Source organism: Marmota marmota, unplaced genomic scaffold (assembly GCF_001458135.2).
Source record: "Marmota marmota marmota unplaced genomic scaffold, marMar, whole genome shotgun sequence".
NCBI classification, from domain to species: domain Eukaryota; kingdom Metazoa; phylum Chordata; class Mammalia; order Rodentia; family Sciuridae; genus Marmota; species Marmota marmota.
This window is the reverse complement of record NW_026000051.1, coordinates 230,582-253,026: the sequence shown is the minus strand read 5'-3', so window position 1 is coordinate 253,026 and position 22,445 is coordinate 230,582. Positions and strand designations below refer to the sequence as shown.

At 41.8% G+C, this 22,445-nt stretch overlaps 1 protein-coding gene and 1 non-coding gene across 8 annotated transcripts in view; both read right to left on the bottom strand.

Moving 5' to 3' along the window:
• The window catches only part of Tsc1 (TSC complex subunit 1), a 55,601-nt gene that overhangs the window by 12,667 nt on the left and 20,489 nt on the right, over positions 1-22,445 (bottom strand). For all 7 annotated transcript variants that reach the window (XM_048812819.1, XM_015497393.2, XM_015497392.2 and 4 more), the window contains 14 exons: positions 20,785-20,971; positions 19,182-19,285; positions 17,879-18,031; positions 15,643-15,787; positions 14,231-14,385; positions 13,785-13,858; positions 6,512-6,687; positions 5,747-5,862; positions 5,317-5,428; positions 4,899-5,017; positions 2,789-2,858; positions 2,224-2,328; positions 1,380-1,938; positions 71-114 (listed from right to left, as the gene is read on the bottom strand). In XM_048812819.1, the coding sequence (XP_048668776.1) occupies positions 71-114; positions 1,380-1,938; positions 2,224-2,328; positions 2,789-2,858; positions 4,899-5,017; positions 5,317-5,428; positions 5,747-5,862; positions 6,512-6,687; positions 13,785-13,858; positions 14,231-14,385; positions 15,643-15,787; positions 17,879-18,031; positions 19,182-19,285; positions 20,785-20,890 (2,038 nt within the window). In that variant the 5' untranslated portion in view covers positions 20,891-20,971. The remainder of the gene's footprint in view (positions 1-70; positions 115-1,379; positions 1,939-2,223; positions 2,329-2,788; positions 2,859-4,898; positions 5,018-5,316; positions 5,429-5,746; positions 5,863-6,511; positions 6,688-13,784; positions 13,859-14,230; positions 14,386-15,642; positions 15,788-17,878; positions 18,032-19,181; positions 19,286-20,784; positions 20,972-22,445) is intronic.
• On the bottom strand, positions 9,947-10,053 carry LOC125619674. The gene has a single exon (XR_007351216.1). It is a non-coding gene; the product is annotated as a U6 spliceosomal RNA (small nuclear RNA).

Here is a 22,445-nt window from a genome sequence, read left to right as displayed (position 1 = left end):
ACCTCCTTCACAGGTGACAAGAAAGCAGGAACCAAGGGGGCTGGATGTCATGCTAAAGTAATAACTTTACCTCCAAAGTGGGTCCAATCGACAGACTTGCTGGGTAAGGACGACCTAGGAAGAAAATTTTGGAATAACCAAGTTACTTATCTAACAGAAAATACATATCTGCAATTTAACTGCAGCAAGGTTAGATCACTTCCTTGTGGTGAGAATCTACAATGGCCTAAGAAAGTCTTAAGCAGCAAGTCTGTAAGGGGTTGGAGAGGGCTCAGCAGATGGAATGGGCAGGCAGCTGCTGGCAGTACCAGGTCTAAGGAGCGGAGCCCAACTCTGACTTGGCTCCTCTGCTCAGGTGTGGGGTCCACCTTAGGTCACCTCTCCCAGCACACTAGGCAACAGAACCTGGAGGCTACTTTCATTCCTCTCCATGGAGATATATGTGAGTAGTTTTCCTCTGAGAAGCTACCATTGCCCAAGTTCAAGAAAAAAGCAGCTCAGTTCTCTGAGCCTATTAACCAAATGTCATTTAGAGAGAAAGTTTAAGATTACAATCCTACTTGGAGCAGTGGCACATGCCTGTAATCCCAGAAGCTCGAGGCTGAGGCTGAGGCAGGAGGGATTTTGAGTTCAAAGCCAGCCTCAGAAACTCAGGGAGCCCTAAGCAACTCAGTGAGACCCTGTCTCTAAATAAAATATAAAAAAGGGCTGGGGATGTGGCTCAATGGTTAAGCACCCCTGGATTTAATTCCCAGCACCAAAAAAAAAAAACCTTAAAAAAATTTACAATTCCCATTGAATTCCCCTTTAGGATATTACCCAAAAGAAAGATAAAAAATAACATTCCCCAAGAACCTGTTTAAAAATGGCAGAGGATTCCAACTCTGGACAGGTTATTCCCTTATCCCTTTCCCAGACATCCTCTGAGGCGGGTAATGGAAGAAAGACGGAGGCAGCCTTGCAGATTTCTTTCTAAGAACCCTGGTGTGCCTCTGGCGGGCAGGCAGCAGGCCATCTGAACTTGTGTTTTCCCTATCTAATGAACTGTGCTACCCAAACAGAAAAAACAATAATCTGCAATTAGAGAGGGAAGAACTGCAACATATAGACCTACATTTTTTGAGATACCACAACCTCATTTTTAACCTCAAATTTTCAGACAGCAAATGTGAAAGTATTTGAGTATCCTCACAGAAGATTGGCACAAAATGGCCCATATATAAAAACACTTGTGAGGTGGAGAAGGCACACCTGGAGAAGGCAAGAGCCTGGAAGATCTGGTGGACACAGTAATGCAGCTGCCTCCAATGGCAGGGAAGTGTGACTCCCCCCTCCCTGGTGCTTCCTGTGTCTCTAACCTGCTGGCACTTTCAACTTACTTGCTGAGCTCCCTGCCGTGTGCATCTGCTCCCTGCTGTATCAACCTATCCAGTACTTCCATTGGGGAGGTAGAGGGCACATAGTCTTCTTCAGGGTTTCCTTTTGCTTTCTTTAACAGCTCCTCGGTCTTTTTGCTGACAAAATGACAGGCAGTCTTTGGCAAGGCCACCTCAAAGAGATGATCATATGGGGGAGGCTGCCCACTTCCAAAGCCCACTCCCCTCCTAGGAGGAATTTTGCAAGGGCTGGGAGTGAGGATACTGGTCTCCAGAGAAGTCTGGCGCTCCCTGTCCCCAGCGGGGCTGGTGTTGGCACCACTGCGGGGCAGGTCTATGGGAGTAAAGGCTTGCTTTGGTGTGTCGGGCCCAAGCTTGTCCAGAGAGGAGTGTAAAGGCTCAGGGTTCATGCCAGATCCCTGAGTCCCAGAGGCTGCTGAATGTGTCTTCCGCTGAGAACCTGGTAGACTGTCTCGGTAGAAGGGAGAGTCAAAGCCCCCTCGAGGAACCATGGGCTCGGCTTCCACGGTAGCGATCTCAGAAAGTTCTTCAGATATTGCAGCTGAAGGAGGGCAGGAAACAAGGGAAGCTCTGGTAAACACTCAACTGGGGCCAGTCCATGCAGTTCAGTGCCAGAGCCACCCAGAGGGGCTGTCTAGTACCACACAAAGGGGCATAAAAAGTGGCATGCATGGCTTTACTTAGCATAGGTCCTAGAATAAAGCACCCACCTTTTACCCCAGAAGAAGAAAAACCAAACAAGCCAGTGAGTGTTGACTCTAGATCCCCTTCTGTGGCAGAAGGAGGGCTGAGTTCCATCATCTCACAGCAATTCCACATACGTTACCTTCTTCCTTGTCTTTTTCAATACTGTCTTCCTCAGAGGCCAGATCACCTAAAAACCCTGGAAGATCACTTAGAGTAACAGAACCTTTGTTGCCAGGTAGTTCTTCTGAAAAGAACCAGAGAAAACTCCAGTCAACGATCCACACGAATCCCTGCAAGTGCAAAGCTGCCTGGACTACACCATAATATGACTGCAGACCTGAGGAGGCTGGGGGTGAGCCTCTCCTGGAGCTACCGAAGGCTGAGGTATTCTAAATCATCTAATTAAAGGTACTAAAAATAACCCCACAGAAAACACAACCCTCAGGTCTTAATGTCCCTGGGAACAGATTAAAACCACGCAGTGTGACTAGCTCAAAACCCTCAGTGGCATTTCAGGGCAATTGCTTAAATGCTTTTTTGACTCTAACAGACTGGCTTTTGGAATTCACTACTGTCTTATTCTCCAGGCTTCAGCGCTCTCTGCTGTTCCAGAATGTCAATGTTTCTACCTAACTTTGCTTTTAAACATATATAAACCAATCCAAAGAAAGAAGCAAGGTCTATCATTACCCAGGGAATTTTACCTAATCCTCTGTCATTTGGAAGATGGTGCTGTCTGTGCAGACACGGCCTTGAAGAATCTGTTTTCTCCTCCTAAAAAAATCAGCATCATTTAATCATACAGGGAAAATGCAGCACACATGCTCCAGCACACTGAAGGGTGTTTAAGGTTTAGCCCAGTGGTTCTCAAACAGTTTGGTTTCAATCTATTTTTATATTCTTAAAAATACAGAATTCCAAGAGCTTCTGTTTACATTGTTAAATCCACCAACTGTCACTGTATTAAATTGAAACTGAGAAATTTTTTAAAATGTTATTAACTTAAACATAACTAATCTAGTTGGGTGTGGTAACACACACACATGTAATCCCAGTAACACAGGAGGCCAAGAATGGAAGATCGCAAGTTTAAGGCCAGCCTGGGCAACTTGGCGAGGCCTTAAGCGGCTGAGTAATTAAAATAAAAAACGACTGGGAACGTGGGTCAGTGGTTAAGCCCTTCTGGTTCAATCTCCAGTATTAAAAAACAAACATATCTATAATATATTTGTTTGAAAAATAACAAAATTTCCCAAAACAGCAATAAATTTAGTAACAAGAGTAGAACTACTTTACATTTTTGCAATCTCTATTATCTAGCTTAATGAAAGACAGCTAGATTCTTGTATCTACTTCTGCATTAAATCTGCTGCAGAATATTATTTTTGGCTGAAGTACATGAAAAAAATCTGGTGCCCCATAGATATATAGCTGCAAACAATAAACACATATTACAGATTTGTCATATAGTTGTCAATAATCACCTTACTACACTAAAATCTGGAAAGTGTTAGTTTTTATAGTTACAATGTGAAATCTGAAGTTAGCTTTTCATACTGTGTCAAAATCCACTGGTCTACCTTGTATTCTGAAAGCACTTTTACCTATGTATGATTCTGCAACATCATAGGCTGGACACTTAGAAAACAAGTTATCGACTCTTCCAAGTGCTAAAACACTTCATTGTATATATATATTTTTAAAAATCTTTTTTAATCATTGATGGACCTTTATTTATGTGTACGTGGTGCTGAGAATCGAACCCAGTGCATCACGCATGCTAGGCAAGTGCACTACCCCTGAGCCACAACCCCAGCCCCTTACTGTATAATATTAAGGAATCAAAAACTTTTTTTTTTTTTTTTTTAAAGGAGTTTTTTTTTTTTTTTTTTTTGAGAATTTTAATATTTATTTTTTAGTTTTTGGCAGACATAACATCTTTGTTTGTACGTGGTGCTGAGGATCGAACCCAGGCCGCACGCACGCCAGGCAAGCGCGCTACCACTTGAGCCACATCCCCAGCCCAGGAATCAAAAACTTTAATGAAGCTTCCCAAGACTTTCTGATCTCATCACAGAAGTCTTGGGAAAGTCATGATGGCAGATATAGTTTCACAGCTTAATTTTTCCCTTGAAAGTTAATTTTATCACTGGCAAACATAAATGTCAGTGGTTTTTCTTGAAGTGACAGACTTGGTTCATTGTTTAGGAAACTGCCTGCCAAATATTCAAGTCTGAATCAGCTTGTCAGTCACCCATTCTTTCTAATAAAGCTCGTGCTCCTCAGGAAAAGCTGCTTGGGCAGCTCCAACTGGAGCAACTGCACAAGGGCCCAAAGCCACCAGTGTCCTCTGTGTGCCATAAACATGCTTTGCACATATTTCCTATTTTGTTGCAAAGAATATTAAACGTATATATTCTCAAGGCCCAGATTCACTAAAATTAGTAACTTTTACTGCTTAATGTAGAATATTCATAAGTTTTTTTATTTTTTTCTTTCCTGTTTTTAAACAATAATGCCTACTAGGCAGCTTGGAACCTGCTTCGATTTGTGCCAAGTGGCCACCACTTCACCCACCATTGTTTTTGTGCTATCATACAAACACACACAGCAGGGAGGGCAAAGAACAGCTAGTATTAACATGAAAGCAGGCTGGACCCACTCAGTTCCCAAGAAGGGCTTCAGGATCCCAGGGCTCAGACCCACCACACTCTGGGTTGGAATTCTGTCTGGCATAATTAGGCTTCACAAAACAAGGCTTACAACCGAGTCACTGTGTTTGGGCAGAGGGACAGAGGACAAGCTGGCACGCACCTTCCTGGGTTGTGTAGCTGTGGCCTGGGGGGGTGAAATGTGCACATAGTCATCTGAATGACAGGGTAGGGCTGGAGGAGGAGAGGTTGCTGGAGTTCCCAGAGGAGTTCCTTTTCCACCTGCTCAGAGACAAGGGCAAAATACACGCCAACATTGAGCCCAACTATTAGAAAACTGTTTTTTTCTTCTCAGCCTAACCAATGCTGCAAATGAAGCTACTATAGTTGACTTCCTAGGATCCAGATCTCTCTCTTTAATTTCACTTCACTTAATCTGAAAGCCCTAGAAGTTTGTGTTAATGTCAAAAAATTTACTATTGCAAAAATTCCCCAACGCACTATGAGATCTAAGAGAAAGCTCCTCTATCACAAAAGGCAAGCCCAAACCAACCAATCAAATACAAGAGAGACATACATACCAGTAGTACCAAAGACTTTACTGTAAGGGTGTGACAAATCAGGTGGGACATTTCCAGGAGACGTTGGAGGAGTGGTCATACCACAAATCATAGATGGGCTCCAAAGAGTAGCCTGGGAAGTAAACACAGCAGTCAGCAATGGTGAATGAACACTGTGTCCCACCACAAGGCTTACAACCCATGTGTGGTTTAAATTTAACCTCACTGGGAAAAGCATCTTGTTAAAGCTCTATCAGGACACAAATTACATTTTGCATATTTAGTCTCTGCAATGCCCAAGTAACAACAGTAACCTTCTCTGCTTATGTCAAGAGTCTTTATATGTGTTTCCAGAAATGCAGAGCATGACAACTGCACACTAAATTCTGACCAAAATGGTCAGCTTCACCAGAAGGCAGGGGAAAAACAGGCACACTGCTTGACACCATACTTGGGGTGGCTCAGGTAACAGCCGTGTCGACGGGGAACTCAGAGTCTGAGGTAGCTGCCCGGGCGTACTGAGCAACGTCAGCCGAGAAGAGGAGCACGGGGTAGAAGTAGCACTCCCTAAAACCAAAGAAGAACACGGGGAGGAAGAGGCCTCAGGTCATTCCAATAAAACATGACAATCTTCTAGACCATCTGATCATACTCAACGCTCCATATCTGAAAAGTCTGAGGGGCTTCCCCACAGCCTTGGGGACAAAGTAAGAGCATTTAAAAGATTCTTTAAATGCTCTATGGAAGTGCAAGTCCAGGGAGGTCTGACGCTTGGTCAGGATAACAAAGAGGCACTCTGGCTGGCAGCTTCAGTGAGTGCAGCCTACACATCAAGCCCAGGTGTTCAATGGGAATCCAGCTCTCAGCTGTCCAGACTCATTCACACTGTGTCAGAGCTGCAGCCCCGCAGGTCTCACCCCACGGGCCTGGAAAGTGAGAGATTTCTTATGTGGAACTCAGAATCAGGCACTTGAACTCTTTCTTTGTTAATGCTGAGGACACACCACCAAGTTTGTGGGAGTACTATCAGGAAGAAGATCAAGGACTTGAAAGAGAAACCAATTAGAAGAAAATGGAAGTAAACTCTAATTTAAAACATTTGGGGAGAAGTTCCTAGGAAGTGAAGTAAGTGTTACTCTAAGAAAAGAACAAAAGATACATAAGGCTTTCTAGAGAGAAAGCTGCAAAGCAGGTAAGTCCTAACATCCCTTTTTACCATAGCTATTCTGTGTGTCAACATAAGGGCTGGTGGTGACATCAGCAAAGCGATGAGGGAAGTGAGCGGAGAGCTGGTGAGACACAGCATAGCCATCTTCATATGAGGCTTCCGTAGGGTCCAGAGAGATTTTGGCACACTCTATCACAACATCGTGAGTTTCTAATTTCTTCCACCTAGAAAAGGTAATGAAAGTCAAAATAAAACAAATGGTATTCCATTCAATTACATCAAATACTTAAGAGGGCCAGCTCAGTGCCAGCCAGGGATTATGGTTAGCAAAGGATGATGCAGAACAAGGCTGGCTCAAGTACAAAGCAGTGCAAGAACACCAAGTTCTAGCTGTCCATCTTACAACCCATATCTTCCCTATTTAAAATGGTTACATAAAGTTAACAGAAGCTAATTTCAAAGAAAAATTTCATCATTAAAGACTAGGCACAGCCTCAAAATAATAAACCATGAAGAACAGTCACCAGGGGCAAAGGCAGCCAAGGCACAGGGAGAGCAGAAAAGCACAGGACAGCAGAGGCTGTCCTGGGGTCTCCCATAAGACTGGGGCCTCTTCTCACCCATCCCTGGGCCAGAAACACAGTATAGAGATACTCCCACTAGAGAGGGCATTTCAAGAACTGTCTGAGACTCCTGTTTATGGAGCCACAGTTTCACTTCTAGTACTTCGTCTCACAGAAGCAGGCAGACACCAAGATGTACAGCTTTGTTCAACACAGCTTGAAAAAGGGAAATAAGCCAAAGGACAACCAAGGGACTATATTATAAAGCAGAAATGTTAGCATACCACCATGAAAAGCAGGCTTAACAGATGAGAGGTTGCCAGGGATGGGTAAGAATACACAGGAGTTTCTGGGGCCATGGAATTGTACTTCATTGTGACTGACCTTTGTTAAAATGTAATTGATTAATTTTATTTTCTATAAATTATAAGCTATACTAAAGTTTAAGAATCAAGTCTTCAAATTTTAAATGACACAATGCTCAGAATATAATCTTAAATGAAAAAAAGGACACAAAACTATTCAAAGACATGCCCTAAAACAGATCTGATAGCATTAAGTATTTGAACTTTAAAAACCAGAGGCTGGACTATAGATCAGTGATAGAGCGCTTGCCTAGCATTCTCAAGGCCCTGGGTTCTATCCCCAGCAAAGTGCACATAAGAAAGAACTGGAGTTATAGATGATGTTCATTTTTCTCTTTCAAATCTTCAGTGTTTGCCAGATGTTCTACAAGGGCCCTAATGATTAAGAGAACATTTAAAATATAATACTGCTCAAGTATAAGTTTTCTTTCTTTTAGACAACATTGCTTTATAATTTAGAAAATCTATACCCAGCCAAGTTGCCTATCAGGGATGAGACACTTTTAGATGGGCAAGGACTCAAATTTATGTCCCATGTAGCTCTCAGCTGGCCCTGGGAGCACGACAACATATCTTCTATGAAATCAAGGATAAAATATAGGAGGAGGGGGACACAGACTCCAGGAAACTGGGACCTGATTTATGGTCATGGTCGAGGCAAAAATCTAGATAACAGTTGTTTCCAAGTACTTAGTAACTCTAACCGGTATTCTCATTTTCTGTCCCAAAATTTACAGGAAGAAGCTAACAACACTAAGAGCGCTCTGTGGGCTCACGTGTACTCCACACTATGGTTACAGAATGCTCCTTAAATCTTACAAGTTGAAAAAGTAGTATTAAACATAGATGAGAGTGTCCAGGACATAAGGAACCCAGGCCGCTTCCCTACGGAGCAGCAAGCTTTTCCCCATCGCAGGGCTGGATCTTTGGGCGCTCCTCGGGCTCTCACTGCCTGAACTCTGCTGTCATAGACTCCCTTTCGTGAACCCTCAGCATGCCTGCAAGGTGATTAACTGAGAGAGTGAGTCAGGATGCATATGTATACATGAGAAGATTGATTTCAGAGAAGAAAATGAGAATCATAATAAAGAAGGAATACATTTAAATGTTTTATTTTAATTAAAGTGATATATCACTATATTTCCTTGATTCTAGAATGAACTATTCATACTTTAATATCTCTGAAATTAAATGCTATAATTTGATCAGGTGTGTATTATTTGGCATTTTTTTTCTCAGATTTACCTAAAATATAAGTACATCATACATTCAGTGACACCTTAGACTCAATGAAATGTGGTAGTTTTAAAGAGTTGGTACAGTCCTAAAGTTTCCTCCCACACCACGCTGACAACCACTCTGGCTGCTGCTTCTAATTCATTAGTTGAACCATTCTCCCGCCTCCAAGTTCCTTAGAACATGCCCTTGGCTTCTCCTTTCTTGATTTATGAATTTTAGACCTCATCTATTAACTTCCTGTTACAGGTGAAGACTGAAGTCACTGCCGTATCTCTCTTCCTTCCTTCCCAATGCTCTCAAAATATTTTTTTTTTCCAAAATCAATTTCAATAATTATTAAGACAATATAAATACTATTTGCAGCTCAGGCTAAAAGACCACTGTGATACATTACTTTCTCATTTGGTTTGGCCTGGAGTTGAGTTTTTTCTATTTTTTTTCCCTCAGTTTTCTATGATGAATTCTATCTATGATGAATTTCTATCATGAACTCTTCCTAAATTTATTCAAGCTGCTCTGAAACAATCCCTAATGTAATTTTTTTCATAATGAAATATAAATATCTATGAGGATTAGTTGGCCCCAGCAGAACTCCCTTTTGGAGGCCCTTCTCCCAGTCTGCAGGGTCACCATCCTCACCTATTGTGCAGCTGTCATCCTGACACTTGTCTTGACTATGCCCCCAAGTCAGGTCCTCAAGTTTCCTCAACTGTCCTCTTCCTTGATTTTACTCTCAGTTTGGTAGAAGACATTCTCCTGGGGCTGAATGAGGCTAAATGGGAGGAAATTTAAGTCCCTGCGCCTGCCTATCTAAAAATGTCTCATCCCTGATAGGGTATAGAATCCTAAATCAAAAAATCTTTTTCTCTTACTTTTGAAGGGTTTCAGAAGCTAACACCATTCTGATTTCCAATCTTACTTAAATGTTTTAGCCTTTTTCTTTCAGAAAAAAGGTTTATTATTAAGAAAGGTTTATTTCTGGCTTTTGTTTTGTTTTGTGTTTGGTGCTGGGGCCTGAACCAAGGGCCTCATAGATGTTAGATAAGTGTATACTCTAATATTTTGAAATTCCACTAACTTGAGATTGGTGGAATTGTTCTGCATTAAAGGGGCTGTGCACAAAGTAAGCCCCTTCAATCTGGAAGCTCATGTCCTTCAATTCTAAGGAATGTTTCTACATTATTATTTCTATTACAATTTCTTCTTCTACCAAGTTTTCTCCTCTCTTAACTCTTTTTTTTTTTGTCATAGAGATTTTAATAGATTTTCTGATTAACTCATCACAGTAATCATTTCTACTGTAATGATATGCAGCTAAAAATATGGAACGCTTCACGAATTTGCATGTCATCCTTGCGCAGGGGCCATGCTAATCTTCTCTGTATCATTCCAATTTTAGTATATGTGCTGCTGAAGCGAGCACTCCTCTCTTAACTCTTATTATTGATACTGGCCTGCACTCACCATTCTAACTTTCTTCCAGAGATACACCTATTTCTACTCTTTGCTCAGCTTTCTGAGATATTCTCAACTTCATCTTTTAATTCTTTTATTGAAGTATTACTTTGGCCATCCTTCTAATTTTTTTTTTCAATTTTAAAACTTTTTTTTTTTTTTTTAGTTGTATAGGGACACAAGGCCTTCACTTTATTTATTTTTAGGTGGTGCTGAGGATCGAACCCAGTGCCTCATGCAAGGCTGGTGCTCTACCACTGGCTACAGCCCCAGCCCATCCTTTTTCATTTTTAAGGCTCTTTCTTTGGTCTCAAAATAGTGTTTTTCCGCAGCACCTTGGTATTTACGATGTCTGTACACAAATACTCTCTCTCTGAAGTTACAGAGGACACCCTGTCTGCTCCCTGTGTCACCAGTACTTCCAGCTCCCCTTTCTGTGTTGGTCTGTCTTCCCATAGAACCTTTCTTCCAAAGTCAGATGGCCTGCGGGACCTGTTGAGCAAGGCGCTCTGAGCTGGCTAAAGAAGCCTCCAAGTTAACTGACTTGGCTGACTGATGTTTGCCTTCCAAGTTAACATGGCTGACTGATGTAGGACCTTCCAAAGCCCACTGTCTACAGTAAAGATTATTTGTTTTCAAATATACACCCACAGGGAAGTAGATGGGGGAAGGGAGAAAGCACCACAGTGTCTGAACAAGAGCAGAAGGCAAGTGGCAACTGGTAGCAAATCTAAGGAAGCCAGGTGCTAAGCTACCAATGCTTTGAAGATACAGTTAGTTGACTTACACTGCGAAACTCTAAGATACCGAACAACTTATGGCACCCAGCCTTAATGAGTGGCAAGCAGATGAGGACCCTAGGCAGCCATAGTTGGAGCCACTAGAGGAGCACCAAGCATCCTAAAGTCCCTTCCCAATTCTACACTCACAAGCAATGGCTATTTTCTCACCAGAAATCTGGATTATTCTCTGGAGGGAATAAAAATAAGGAGTTTCTGGGTGAAGTATTATAGAGAAGTTGAGGGCATGATCACATTCCAGACACGTGGACCAAGTGAGCTCACACATCCTGAATGCCCAGGCCAATCAAGTCCCTCCACACCAACAGCTTCCCTCAGTGGTGGCCAGACCCTATGAGCCCAGCGATCAGAAGACTCTTCTAAAAATCTGAGCAGCTTAAGGAAAACAATAGTACTGCTGTCAAAATCTCTGCCAGGTGCTCAGATCAACACAAAACAAAGTGCAAGGTCAACGAGTTCCATTCCATGAGCACAATTTTTTTTAAGTGTTCCTATCCAAAGATAAGCAGATCACCAAATCCTTGCAGAAAACCTCCAAGATTTAAAAAGAACAAAACAAAGCAAAAAAGAAAGCAGCTTAGAAGACTATGCAGAGAACAGACTATTCAGGGAAAACAAAACAAAAATACTGTCAACATTCTTGAAGGCAAGAGATTGCATCTATGAAACAAACGTAGGCTACTATAAAAAGAAGCCCTCTGAGAACTAAAAAGAACTCTTAGTACAAATGTGGTGGTAGAAATGCCGGCTGTAAGAGTAGGACTACAAGCCAAACACAGGAAATCAACAGGAAGTGGAATAAAAAGAAAAAAAGGAAAAAAAAAAAGAAAAGCAGAGCAACACTCCAAGAGGTCCTGATCTCCATAGCAGCAGTTTTAGAAGGAAAGACAATCAGGGAAAGGAAACCAAACACAAAGTTTCCTAGAGCTTAAAGAGCTTCTGGGTTGGACAATGAGAATAGAATTTCACCAACGTGCATCATAGAAAAACCTTCACACATTGTGCCAAAAAGCCAGTGATCTCCTAGCTCCCAGAAGAAAAACAGCATGCACAGAGCACTGAAATGAAATGCCTTTGGATTTCCACAGCAAGCTTGGCAGCAGGAAGGCAATGGTACTGCCTCCAACCATTGAAGGAGACCAACTCTGGCCTGGGTGTCTCCACCAAGTCAAACGATGGCATCCTTCCTCAAATGCCACCAGAGAATACTTTCCATCGGAACCCAAGGAAACCAAGAAAGAAGCCACGGATGTGCTGCTCTGGAGAAAGGCAAAGCCAAGCCCTAGGAAAACAGGCTGATAGTTAGGCACCAGGCACAGGGGACAACCAGCTTGGTTCAGAACAAACCGCCAAGAGATGGGCACACTATAGGCCATCACCAAGGCCCTTTGTTTTTTGCAGTGTTGGGGATCCCACTTGGGGTTTCACTGCATGCTAAGGAAGCACTCTACCACTGAGACACATCCTCAGCCCTCACCACGGTTCTCACTGCCCTGCACTACCCTTTTAGCCAAGAGACACAACCAGGTGACCCTGGTCTAGATAACTAGTCTTCTAATAGTTCAGAGGCTGCTGAAGTTCCACTCTCTCTCCTCTGCCATATCAGCAAAGGACATTCACTTTACCCCATAGATGGATCCTGCTTTGAACTACTCCCGAGAGTTGAAAGTAGACACCTTCCTTCGCCTTGTTTTAGCAGCATGTCTAACAGCCAGCACCCACTGAAGGCCTGGCTAGATGCTCTGAGGTAGCTCTTAGCTTCCCAGGCCTCACTTGTGGCCTGTGACCTTGTGGCAATGATGTCCCTGAAGGCACTGCTATTCTTCCAAGGATGGTGAAGCCAGACCAATACCAGACACTGCTCCTGCCCTTGTCCCTGGGGACCTGCCCCTGATAGTGACAAGACTTCCTTAGCTAGGATTGGTTTCCTAATCAGCTTTACAGAACAAAACAATATATACAGAACTATAAAGACAAAAATGAGAGAATAACTAACATAAAAGCAAGAGTAATAAGGTCAACAAGGAACAGGGAGGAAGAGAGTCTCATGATAGGCTCCTAACATATTGGAAAAGTTCTATTTTTAAAGCTGGGTACTGGCTACCTGTATATGTCTGTTATTATTAAATTTTGCATATACATTTTCTGCACTTCTCTACATATAACGTACCTCACAGTAAGTTGTTTTAAGCTGATAGGGTGTGACAGAGGCAGGGTTGGTTGAGAGGTGAGACCTGCTGTAGGAGGATCAGAAAACAAGCCATGTTTCTCATCTCAGTAAGAGACCCCAAAGTCCATATCTGTGGCTCAGTTTCCCCAACAGGGGAGCACAAGCCAGGCTGCCAGCGAGGAGCTTTTTCAGCTCAGCACACCACATTTCCTTCATTTCCCTCATTTTCAGTGTTAACAGAGCTCCACTTACACCAGGCCTGGTATCCTCAAATCGGGAGCTTTGCAGGTAGGTTCAGTACCTGCAGAGAACAAACCTGGCAACTCCTACAGGGCCCCACAGAGGGTGGAAGACAGCTGGTTACGCCAGATGGAAAAAGGTCTCAGGAAGGCTCAACGTGTGAAATATAGCCATTCTCAACCCACGTGCTCTCAGCCACCTGCCCTACACAGTCACCAGCACCACCAAGAGCTAAGCTTTCCAGGAGCCCTGGGGACAGGCACCTGCACTGCAACCTCCCCTACTCTGCTAGTGGAATTACTTACTTTCTGTGAGGAATATGCTTTAAACTCATATAAAGTTCCAGCTGTATAAAGTTCTTTCAATCAATTGATAGAATGATTCTGTGAGTCAAACATCTGTATTCTTCAATAATACCTCCATGGGACATCTCTTAGAACAGAAGCAATCTCAAGAGATTCTTAAACATTCTGTCACTAGTTTCTATACCTTCGAGGGTCCAGTTCATGGTCCTTGGATCCAGTCACTAATTCTGGGTGAATTCGCACATGCTCCATCATTGGCTAGAAAAATGGGGTATACAAATTATAGGAGTGAATTTTTGTAGCATGTCCACACAATGGAATATTCTTTGACAATAAAATGGAATGAAATGCTGATACATGTTACAATATTGATGAGTCTTCATACATGTTAAGTAACAGAAGCCAGGCACAGAGGTACACACATTATATAATTCCATTTCTATGACATGTCCAGAATAGAAAGTCTTCATCATAAAGATGGAAAATTAGTGGCTTCTAAGGGATGGGGAGGGGGTTTTGGAGGAAGGCTGAATTTCTTTTCAAAACTTCTACCATTTATACAGAAGTTACAAATGTAGCCCATTCTGAATAATGCACTCAGTATCAAATAAATGAACAGTATTAAGTTACCTTGACCACTTCTTCAAAAGTCTCCAAGTTTTCCTTCATACTGTAGTGTGAACGCAGAAAGGAGACAAAGTTGCAAGGGTACATTCCATAAAGGCGATGAAAAAGGGCATAAACACTAGCATGGAGATGGACAAGGTAGATTTCTGTCACGTGGCCTAAGAAGAAAATCAACAAGATTGACACAAGACTGACACGTGCAAAACAGACAGGCACGCTTCCTCCCACCTTGCTCCAAGAACATGTCACAATGTTTTCCTCAAATGCAGACCTGAACACAGACACCCGCTTTCAAATCCATCAATGGCTCTGTACATACAGCCTCGTGATAAACTCCAATCTACTCAGTGTGACCCAGGAAGACTCTCACTGACCTAATCTCTGTCCTCTGCTCCAGCCATCCCCCAAAACACTCTCACAAGGCTGAACTACCTTTATAATGACACTCAACCTCCCTGTGATTTATAATTACACTCTCCACTGATCGGGTCAGCACATGTTTCTTGAGGAAAGGACTATCCTACTCACCTCTCTATCCCCAGTGTCTTGGACTGTGCTTGGCACGTAATAAACATTCAAGTGTTTGTGGAACAAACATATGAGAACCTTTTGAAATCAGGATGTAGGCTTAGCAGATTTATAACTAAAGAGTGAAAAAGAAAAAAAACTATTATCCAGAAATTAGCTTAAACTGTTCGGTGTGGGAGAAACTGACTGAAACCCCAGTTCCTCCACAGCAATGGACAAACTGCACTCTCCCAGCAAAGATCCTACTAGACATGCTGGCATCGCCTGTGCCTATGCCTGCTGCTCAATCCTGTCTAGAAGGACAACGCACTCGCTCACAAAATGACTCTGACGCTGGGATTACAAACAATATGAAGTTTCACAGGCTCACAGCTCCTGGATCAGTTTGGTAGAGCTGTGCTACTGCCAATGTGGGGAAAATGAAAACCAAAGCATTTGAAACTCCAATGCTACTTAGGGCCTATTGCTTCTTCCCCCTCCCTCTATACATACACAAGGAATAGGCTCTCAGAACCAAAGTCTGTGTGTTGGTACAAAAATAGGAGAGTAAGACAAAAACTGTCCCACAAGCTAGGCTGTATCTGCAACCACAGAGATGGATGGTGTGTTTCCATGTAACTGAGAAATCAGGAAGTCTGACATCCTGCCACTGTTTCTCTGACAACTAATCTTTCCAAGCCAAAAATGTAAGGAAGGCATCTCACCAGCCATGCCTCTCACGTGTGCCTGTAGACGACAGACCCAGGTATTTCCTCATCTGTCCAGTGGACACCACTCACTTCAGCCATAAAATTTCACACATCCTTCCCTTACAGCACATGAACTGTTGATCAGCAGGAAAGCAGCATTCACCTGGTAGAGCCTGACAGGGATATAGAGCTCTGTACCTGGTTTCTTCAGGCACCATGACGAAAGACGGCCAAAAATGTCAAAGAAATCAAGAAGGTGCTGCTTCCCCGACTGTGGAATCATTGGCAGCATGGTGATCAACACCAAGACGCCTGTTGTGAGGACGACGACATCAGTGTCCATCTACAGAGGAAAAAGACAACACCTGTCAGGTGCAGTGCACACTCAGCACCATGTCGTGTGAAGAGGTTCTCAATACCAAGGGTCATAAATCAGACGTTCCTCACACACTCATTTCCAAACCCTAAGGATCAAGTACTGAGCCTTAGCTATACTGTGATGAATCTGGGAGGACCATTTCCAATACCCCACACTTCCTCATCCAGAAGATGAGCTGAACGTGTTCTGGGGACTACCAAGTCGTAACCTCTTAGAATACCCTACTTGCAGCACCTGGATGGAAGTACAAGAAGGCATGTTTTAACAGAACACAGCAATATTGCTCTGTTTTCATCCATTCAACCAAACTCTAAGATGATTTTGTCAGGTTAAGCTAATTTAAAAAAACACTACACACTGGCAAGTAATTTGCTGAGGTTTTTTTTTTTTTTTTAGGGGGGGGGGTGGGTGGCAGTACTGGGGCTGGAACACAGGGCCTCATGCATGATACACTACTACTGAGTCCAAACCCCCAGCCCAATTCACTGTTGTTGTTTTAAGAACTATTACAGAAGTATAATTGAAGAAATCAGAATAGCACTAAGAAGTCAAGTTAATGGCTCACCTTCGTAGCAGTATTTAGAGACCCACAAACAAATCTCTGACCATGCTTTTGGTTTAAGGATCAAGTCAAATAACTTCAGGCTAACTGAGTACACTTAATACCCAATGGATAATAAATCAGCTCAGATTTGCTACAGCAGCTCACCTGACCCATAATTAAATCATGGATGTTGCTGAGTAACTGAAATTAAGGTTTATAAAATAAGACATTAATTAAGAGAATGCCATGAGGGCTAAGACATCTATTATTCCTATTAGAAAAGGAATCTACAATGCTAGAAATAAAGTTTTAAATATATTTAATTTTTACATTAAGCACCAAGGCTTCTGTTGTAGCAGATATCCAGTAGAAAGAATATATGGTAGATGAGAAACACATAATGAGAATATAATGAGAAAACACAATGAGTTCCAGCAAAAAGAACTAACCCTAATTCATTTACATAACATTCTAACTGAAGACCTGGATAAAAGGTCTTGATTAATACTCAAGGCTTGCCTTTCTGGAAAAGATAAATGTTTTGCAATCTGAACTAAATGTTGTGCATCAAAAGTGGATTAATTTCTCATCAATCCATTTGCTCAAAGAATACAAAGTTATTAAAACTGATTGAGAGCTGGGGATGTAGCTCAATTAATTGGCAGAGTGTTTGCCTAGCATACACAAAGCCCTGGGTTCAATACCCAGCAGCACCATAAATAAATACATAAACAACTGCCCTTGCTTTTTCTTAACCCAAATAGAAGACCCTGCCAATGTGACTCTTTGGGTCCTATCTCAAGGGATAATAAAATAGACACAAAAATCAACATTCATGGTGCTGTACCCAAGGAACACAAAGGTACTGTATCCCAGAACAACACTACTGGGCACACCATGTCTCTGTGAGGCACTGTCAGACAATGTTAACCACAAATTCTTATTTTACAGTTAAGAAACAAGTCTAAGAACTAAACAGATTAAGACGACAGCAAGTATTTCAGCAAGCCACTGTAAAAACTAAAATCATAAAATCTAAATAGGTTTTTGGCTCTTAATGAAGAAAAATGTTCTTCATTTAGTGCAAAAAAAAAAAAAAGCCACTCTGTAGGACTTACATTAACAAAATCTTAATTGTGGCTGCTATCAAAACATGCCTCTCTATAGTTAAAAGGAACTTTAAGCTATTTTCTATCAGCAAAAGGGGATTTGCAGCCTGTTTTTAACTGAGGGAGGCTAGATAATGCTGAGATCAAGAAGTATGCAGTAACATAATGCTAGCGCCATCTGAATGAAACTTTACTTCACTACTTAGACAAAAGGTATTTAATGTCCATAGTGATGTAGTTGAGAATTACCAATTACAAACTCTGCTAAAAGAAAAAAACCAAGAAATACTACAAGTTTTTAAATCCTGAAATTAACATCAAGCTTGCTTGTGTGAAGTCAGTCACCATTTCAGAGACAGTATTTATAATGTCATCTCATTTAAATCCTTACCAACACCCTACCTTGAGACATTTCAGTAAAGAAGGCAAAAGAGGCGCTTGAGAGAGTTTATGCTTCCAAGACGGCTGTAGTCGCACGACATGCCCCAGCAATGACAGGATGGATAAACGGGTGGCAGCTTTGCCCACGTACTCATTAATTTTGTCCAAGAGGTGCTGAAAAGAACAAAGGACATCCTCACATAAACAAATGAAGTTAACCCAAACACAGGCAGTAACGATGGAGTCCACTCCCTCAAGTCTTTCCTCTGGTGTAAACTGGTAAAGAGATCAAATCCAAGATTTTCAAAACCATGTGAGGAAAAAAAAAAAAAAGCAAGAAAGAAAGAAAGAAAAAAGTTGTGTTTGGCCTGTGAGAAAAGAGTCAGTTTGCACACTCCTCAGTGACCCTTCAGTGAGAAAGGATCCCCACAATACAGAGCTGTAAGGGGTCGGTGGTTCCTCTGTGGTCTCTTGCTCCACTCTTATAAGAACCACTGACCCAGGCTGCAGCCATGAAGGATCTGGCAGGATGCAACTGCTGCAACATCCCGCACACATACTTTGGCCCTAAACATAAGTCAGACATTAGGGAAAGTTACCACACAGCTCAGGGTAAAGGGAAAAAAAAAATGTATTGTAAAAGGCACACATTGGCAAGGTCCTCAAATTCCAGAGCAGTCATTCTCACACACAAACTCAAGACTTACTGAAGTCTGCAATTACAATGCTTTGTTAGCTATTTAACACAAACAGAAATAAAAGCAAAAGGCAAACACAATGAAGCCCTCTAAGAGCCTGGTGCTAGAAAGCAGGATTCATTAATCAGCCATATCAATTACCTGCACCTAGGGATTTTCCCATATTGATAAAAGCCTAAAAATTCTACTCAAAGCATGGGCTTAAAGATGAACCCCCTACAGGCCAAGAGATCACTATGCAGTACTGTACCAGAATTGTGATGTTTCTTTAACCCATTATGTACCCTTGCTCCTCAATTTTATAGGCATATAACCAATATACATATGCGTGTGTGTGTGTGTGTGTGTGTCTGTGTGTGTGTGTATTCCTATATAAAGGATGCTAGAACATCCAGGGTTAAATAAAAAAGATCTTTAAAAAACTCTGAAATAGATTTTATTCTGCAAACTTCTCAGGAAACAAAATTATTTTTCTTTATAGTCATAACCTGGGAATAATGTCCCTTGTGGCATACAGAAGTTGCAGGAAGCAGCTCTGGACACACTGTGGCGTGGATTTGCAGAGAAGCTGTTACATGACTCTTCAAGACACATGCAATGCCCTCCTACCACATTTCAGCAGTTACCTTATCATGTGGCTCTTGCAAGGTAGTCAGGATGTGCAACGCTGGCTGAGAACTGGTTTCCAGGTAATAGTCCACCAAGGTGTTTACAAGCATGGGACCACGGTCTAAATACAGAAAGGGGTAATTTATAACACTTACTTCCTTTAACATTATAATTTATTTCAATGCTGGCTGGTATAAAATCCAGGTGTTTCTTTATATGCTACTCAGAGTTTCATGAAGCATTGTATTTGGGCCTCTCTAAATTCATTAGGATTTAACAATGAGGTAATTCCAAACTTATTTGCCTAAATATCCTAAAAGCATTATGAAATGCTACCATTTACTTTTTATTATTTTTTTAATCTGTGACTATTGGTAAAATTAGGACTGTATAAAATACATAAAAAATAAACATATTAAACAAAAAGTATGCAAAATTAAAGTAAAAGTCCCCTCACCACCCACCCTACCCGACTCTTTACATGAATACCCTTAAGTTCAGCTTCCCTGCTTGTATCTTCACTCGCATATCCACATAGACATGTCTGTGTATCTGTTTTCTTCCCCTTAACAACATATCACAGGCACCTTTCTGTGATGGCACCCATGGCCTGCCTATCTCATCTTTTGACTGAGTTGCCATTGCTCCATTGCACAATAATTAATTTAACCCTTCATCTACCAAAGGATACTTGGGCTCTCCAATTTTTCACCATATTTCACTCAAGGCAATAATGCAGATTCTTGGAGATGGGCCAAATGGTATGTGTTTTCCATTTGACTGACATATATTACAAAAAGACTAACAAGCCAGGCACGGTGGCACATGCCTATAATCCCAGAGGCTTGGGAGGCTGAAGCAGGAGGATCATGAGTTCAAAGCCAGCCTTAGCAAAAAGGAGGCACTAAGCAACTCAGTGAGACCCTGTCTCTCAATAAAATACAATAGGGCTGAGGATGTGGCTCAGTGGTAGAATTCAATCTCCAGTACCCACCCCCGCAAAAAAGGCTGAACAATTTATATTCCTACTATATAACAGTGCCCATTTCTCAAATCAATGTTAGACTTTTGTCAACCTGGTAAGCAAAAAAGGGTTCTGTTTACATTTTTTAACCAATTAAAGAGAGATTGAACACTTATTAAAAACTACACATGAGGGGCTGGGGTTGTGGCTCAGCGGAAGAGCACTTGCCTAGCACATGTGGGGCCTTGGATTCAATTCTCAGCACCACATAGAAATAAAATAAAGGTATTATGTCCAACTACAACTAACACAAAATATTAAAAATAAAAATAAAATTACACACGATTTACTCTGCCTATATTTTGCTTTTAAATTCTCAGGGTACAGGAAGTTAGAGGGAGGTAAGATGAAATAAAAATGGCAAAAAATGTGAAGCTGTGTTCATGGAATTCACCGTACTGTGCGCACTTCTTTGTGTGTATATCTGAGTGTTTGTGTAACTAAAAGTTTAAAGCACTTACCACATGAACTAACCAACGTGTGCCCTCTTCTGGTGGCTCTAAGAACACCCTTAAAAGGCTGAAAACTTCTATTTGTCAGCCAGACTCATCTTTTCTTGTGAGCAGACAAATTAAAAATTATGTTCCCTGGCTTACCAGAATTGAGGTTCTCTTTAAAGACAGCTGTCACATCATCACGTACGCCCAGGGTAGGGGAATCCAGCATGGAAAGCAGCTCCCCGACATTTGCTGGCTGGGCCATTCTCTCACTTGACTGTGTTGTGCTGGCTCCAGGACGTGCATTAAAGGCTTGGACGGCTCTTCATTTAGGGCTGCTACCAGACTGCATGAAAAAAGAAGATGGATGGTGTGACAAATGTCCCCATTTTCCTCACAACAAACCACCTGCAAGACAAATCAGCACATGGGTTCAATGTAGTGAAAAGTTTGGCCAGAACTCTGAATAACTCTGCCTTTGACAGATGTATGAAGCAAGGAGAGCTCTATGGAATGCATCAGAGAGGAGCCTAAGACAAGATACCATTCACAACTGTCACTGCAGCAAATGAACACTAGGCTTTATGCCTACCTCTGATTCTACCTTGGATTCTGGCTGAGGCTGTGTTTGTGCTTCAAATGGATCTAAAAAGTAGACAAAAAGTTTCCACAAAAAGAACTATAAGCATTCTACTCTCTTGGTGACCCTCCCAACAATGTCTAAAAGTTAGAATAGCTGGTTAGGCCACACTTTGGTTACCCAACACCCGCTATGAGCAGGGGTCATTTCTGTTTCACCACACACTCTTCATCACAGACATCTATTCTATACTCAAAGGCTCACAGACAGACCATCAGAGCAAACCATGAAAGCTCAGCTCTTCACAAAAGGGGAGCAACTGCCTTATCTTTATGTACAAAAAGCAGCTCATTCCCCAAGTGTTCCTATACACATTTAGGGCTGATTTCCGCTGACAAGTTAGGTCTCTAAAACTTATTTTTGGAAAGGAATGAGACATTTATAAGACAGGATCTATGTGCCTTTTACAACCATCTCTTTACGCTACTACAGGGTGACTGGCACTTCTGTCAGCATGGTACAGGAAGGGAAACAGACATCAAGCCCTTTGCTCAAGGTCACAGAGCAAGGAAGAGGCAAAATCAGGCAAGACCTAATATTTGAACCCAGATCTGACTCCAAAGTCCCAATAAGCCCTAAATGTGACATCAGATTAACTTATGATTTTGATCATCACTGCAACTATGAGGTAAGCAGGAATTGCCTTTATTTTACAAATGGGAATATGGCTATCCAAAAAAGGCTAAATAATTTTACCAAAGTCAGACAGTAACATTTAACTTCAATAGTCCAACTCCCAAATCAATGATTAGCGATGCCCTTTGCAGCCATATAAAAACATTTTCTTATCTGCTTTCCTTTCAGTTAGGTAATACAGCAGTTCCAAAGCTGCAGGATGCATCAAATCTACCAGGGATGCATATTAGAAATGTAATGTTCTGGGACCATTCCAAAATGGAACTGGGGGCTCAATCATCTATACTTTCCTAAGGACCCCAGGTGATGCTTAAGGAGGTGATATTCAGGCCTGTTTGAGAAACACTATGCTAAAGAAAGACCCAGCTAAACAGTTAAGCTTCATCTGCAAGGATGCCGAACTAGCAGGGCCCCAAGAAACTGTCAGGTATTGACTCAGTGTGCTCTCACTTAATTAGAATCCAGTGACACTCACTGATTTGGCTATTGGTGAGTCAAAAGATTCATTGGAAAAATCAAGTGAAATGCATAAATGAATTTCTGA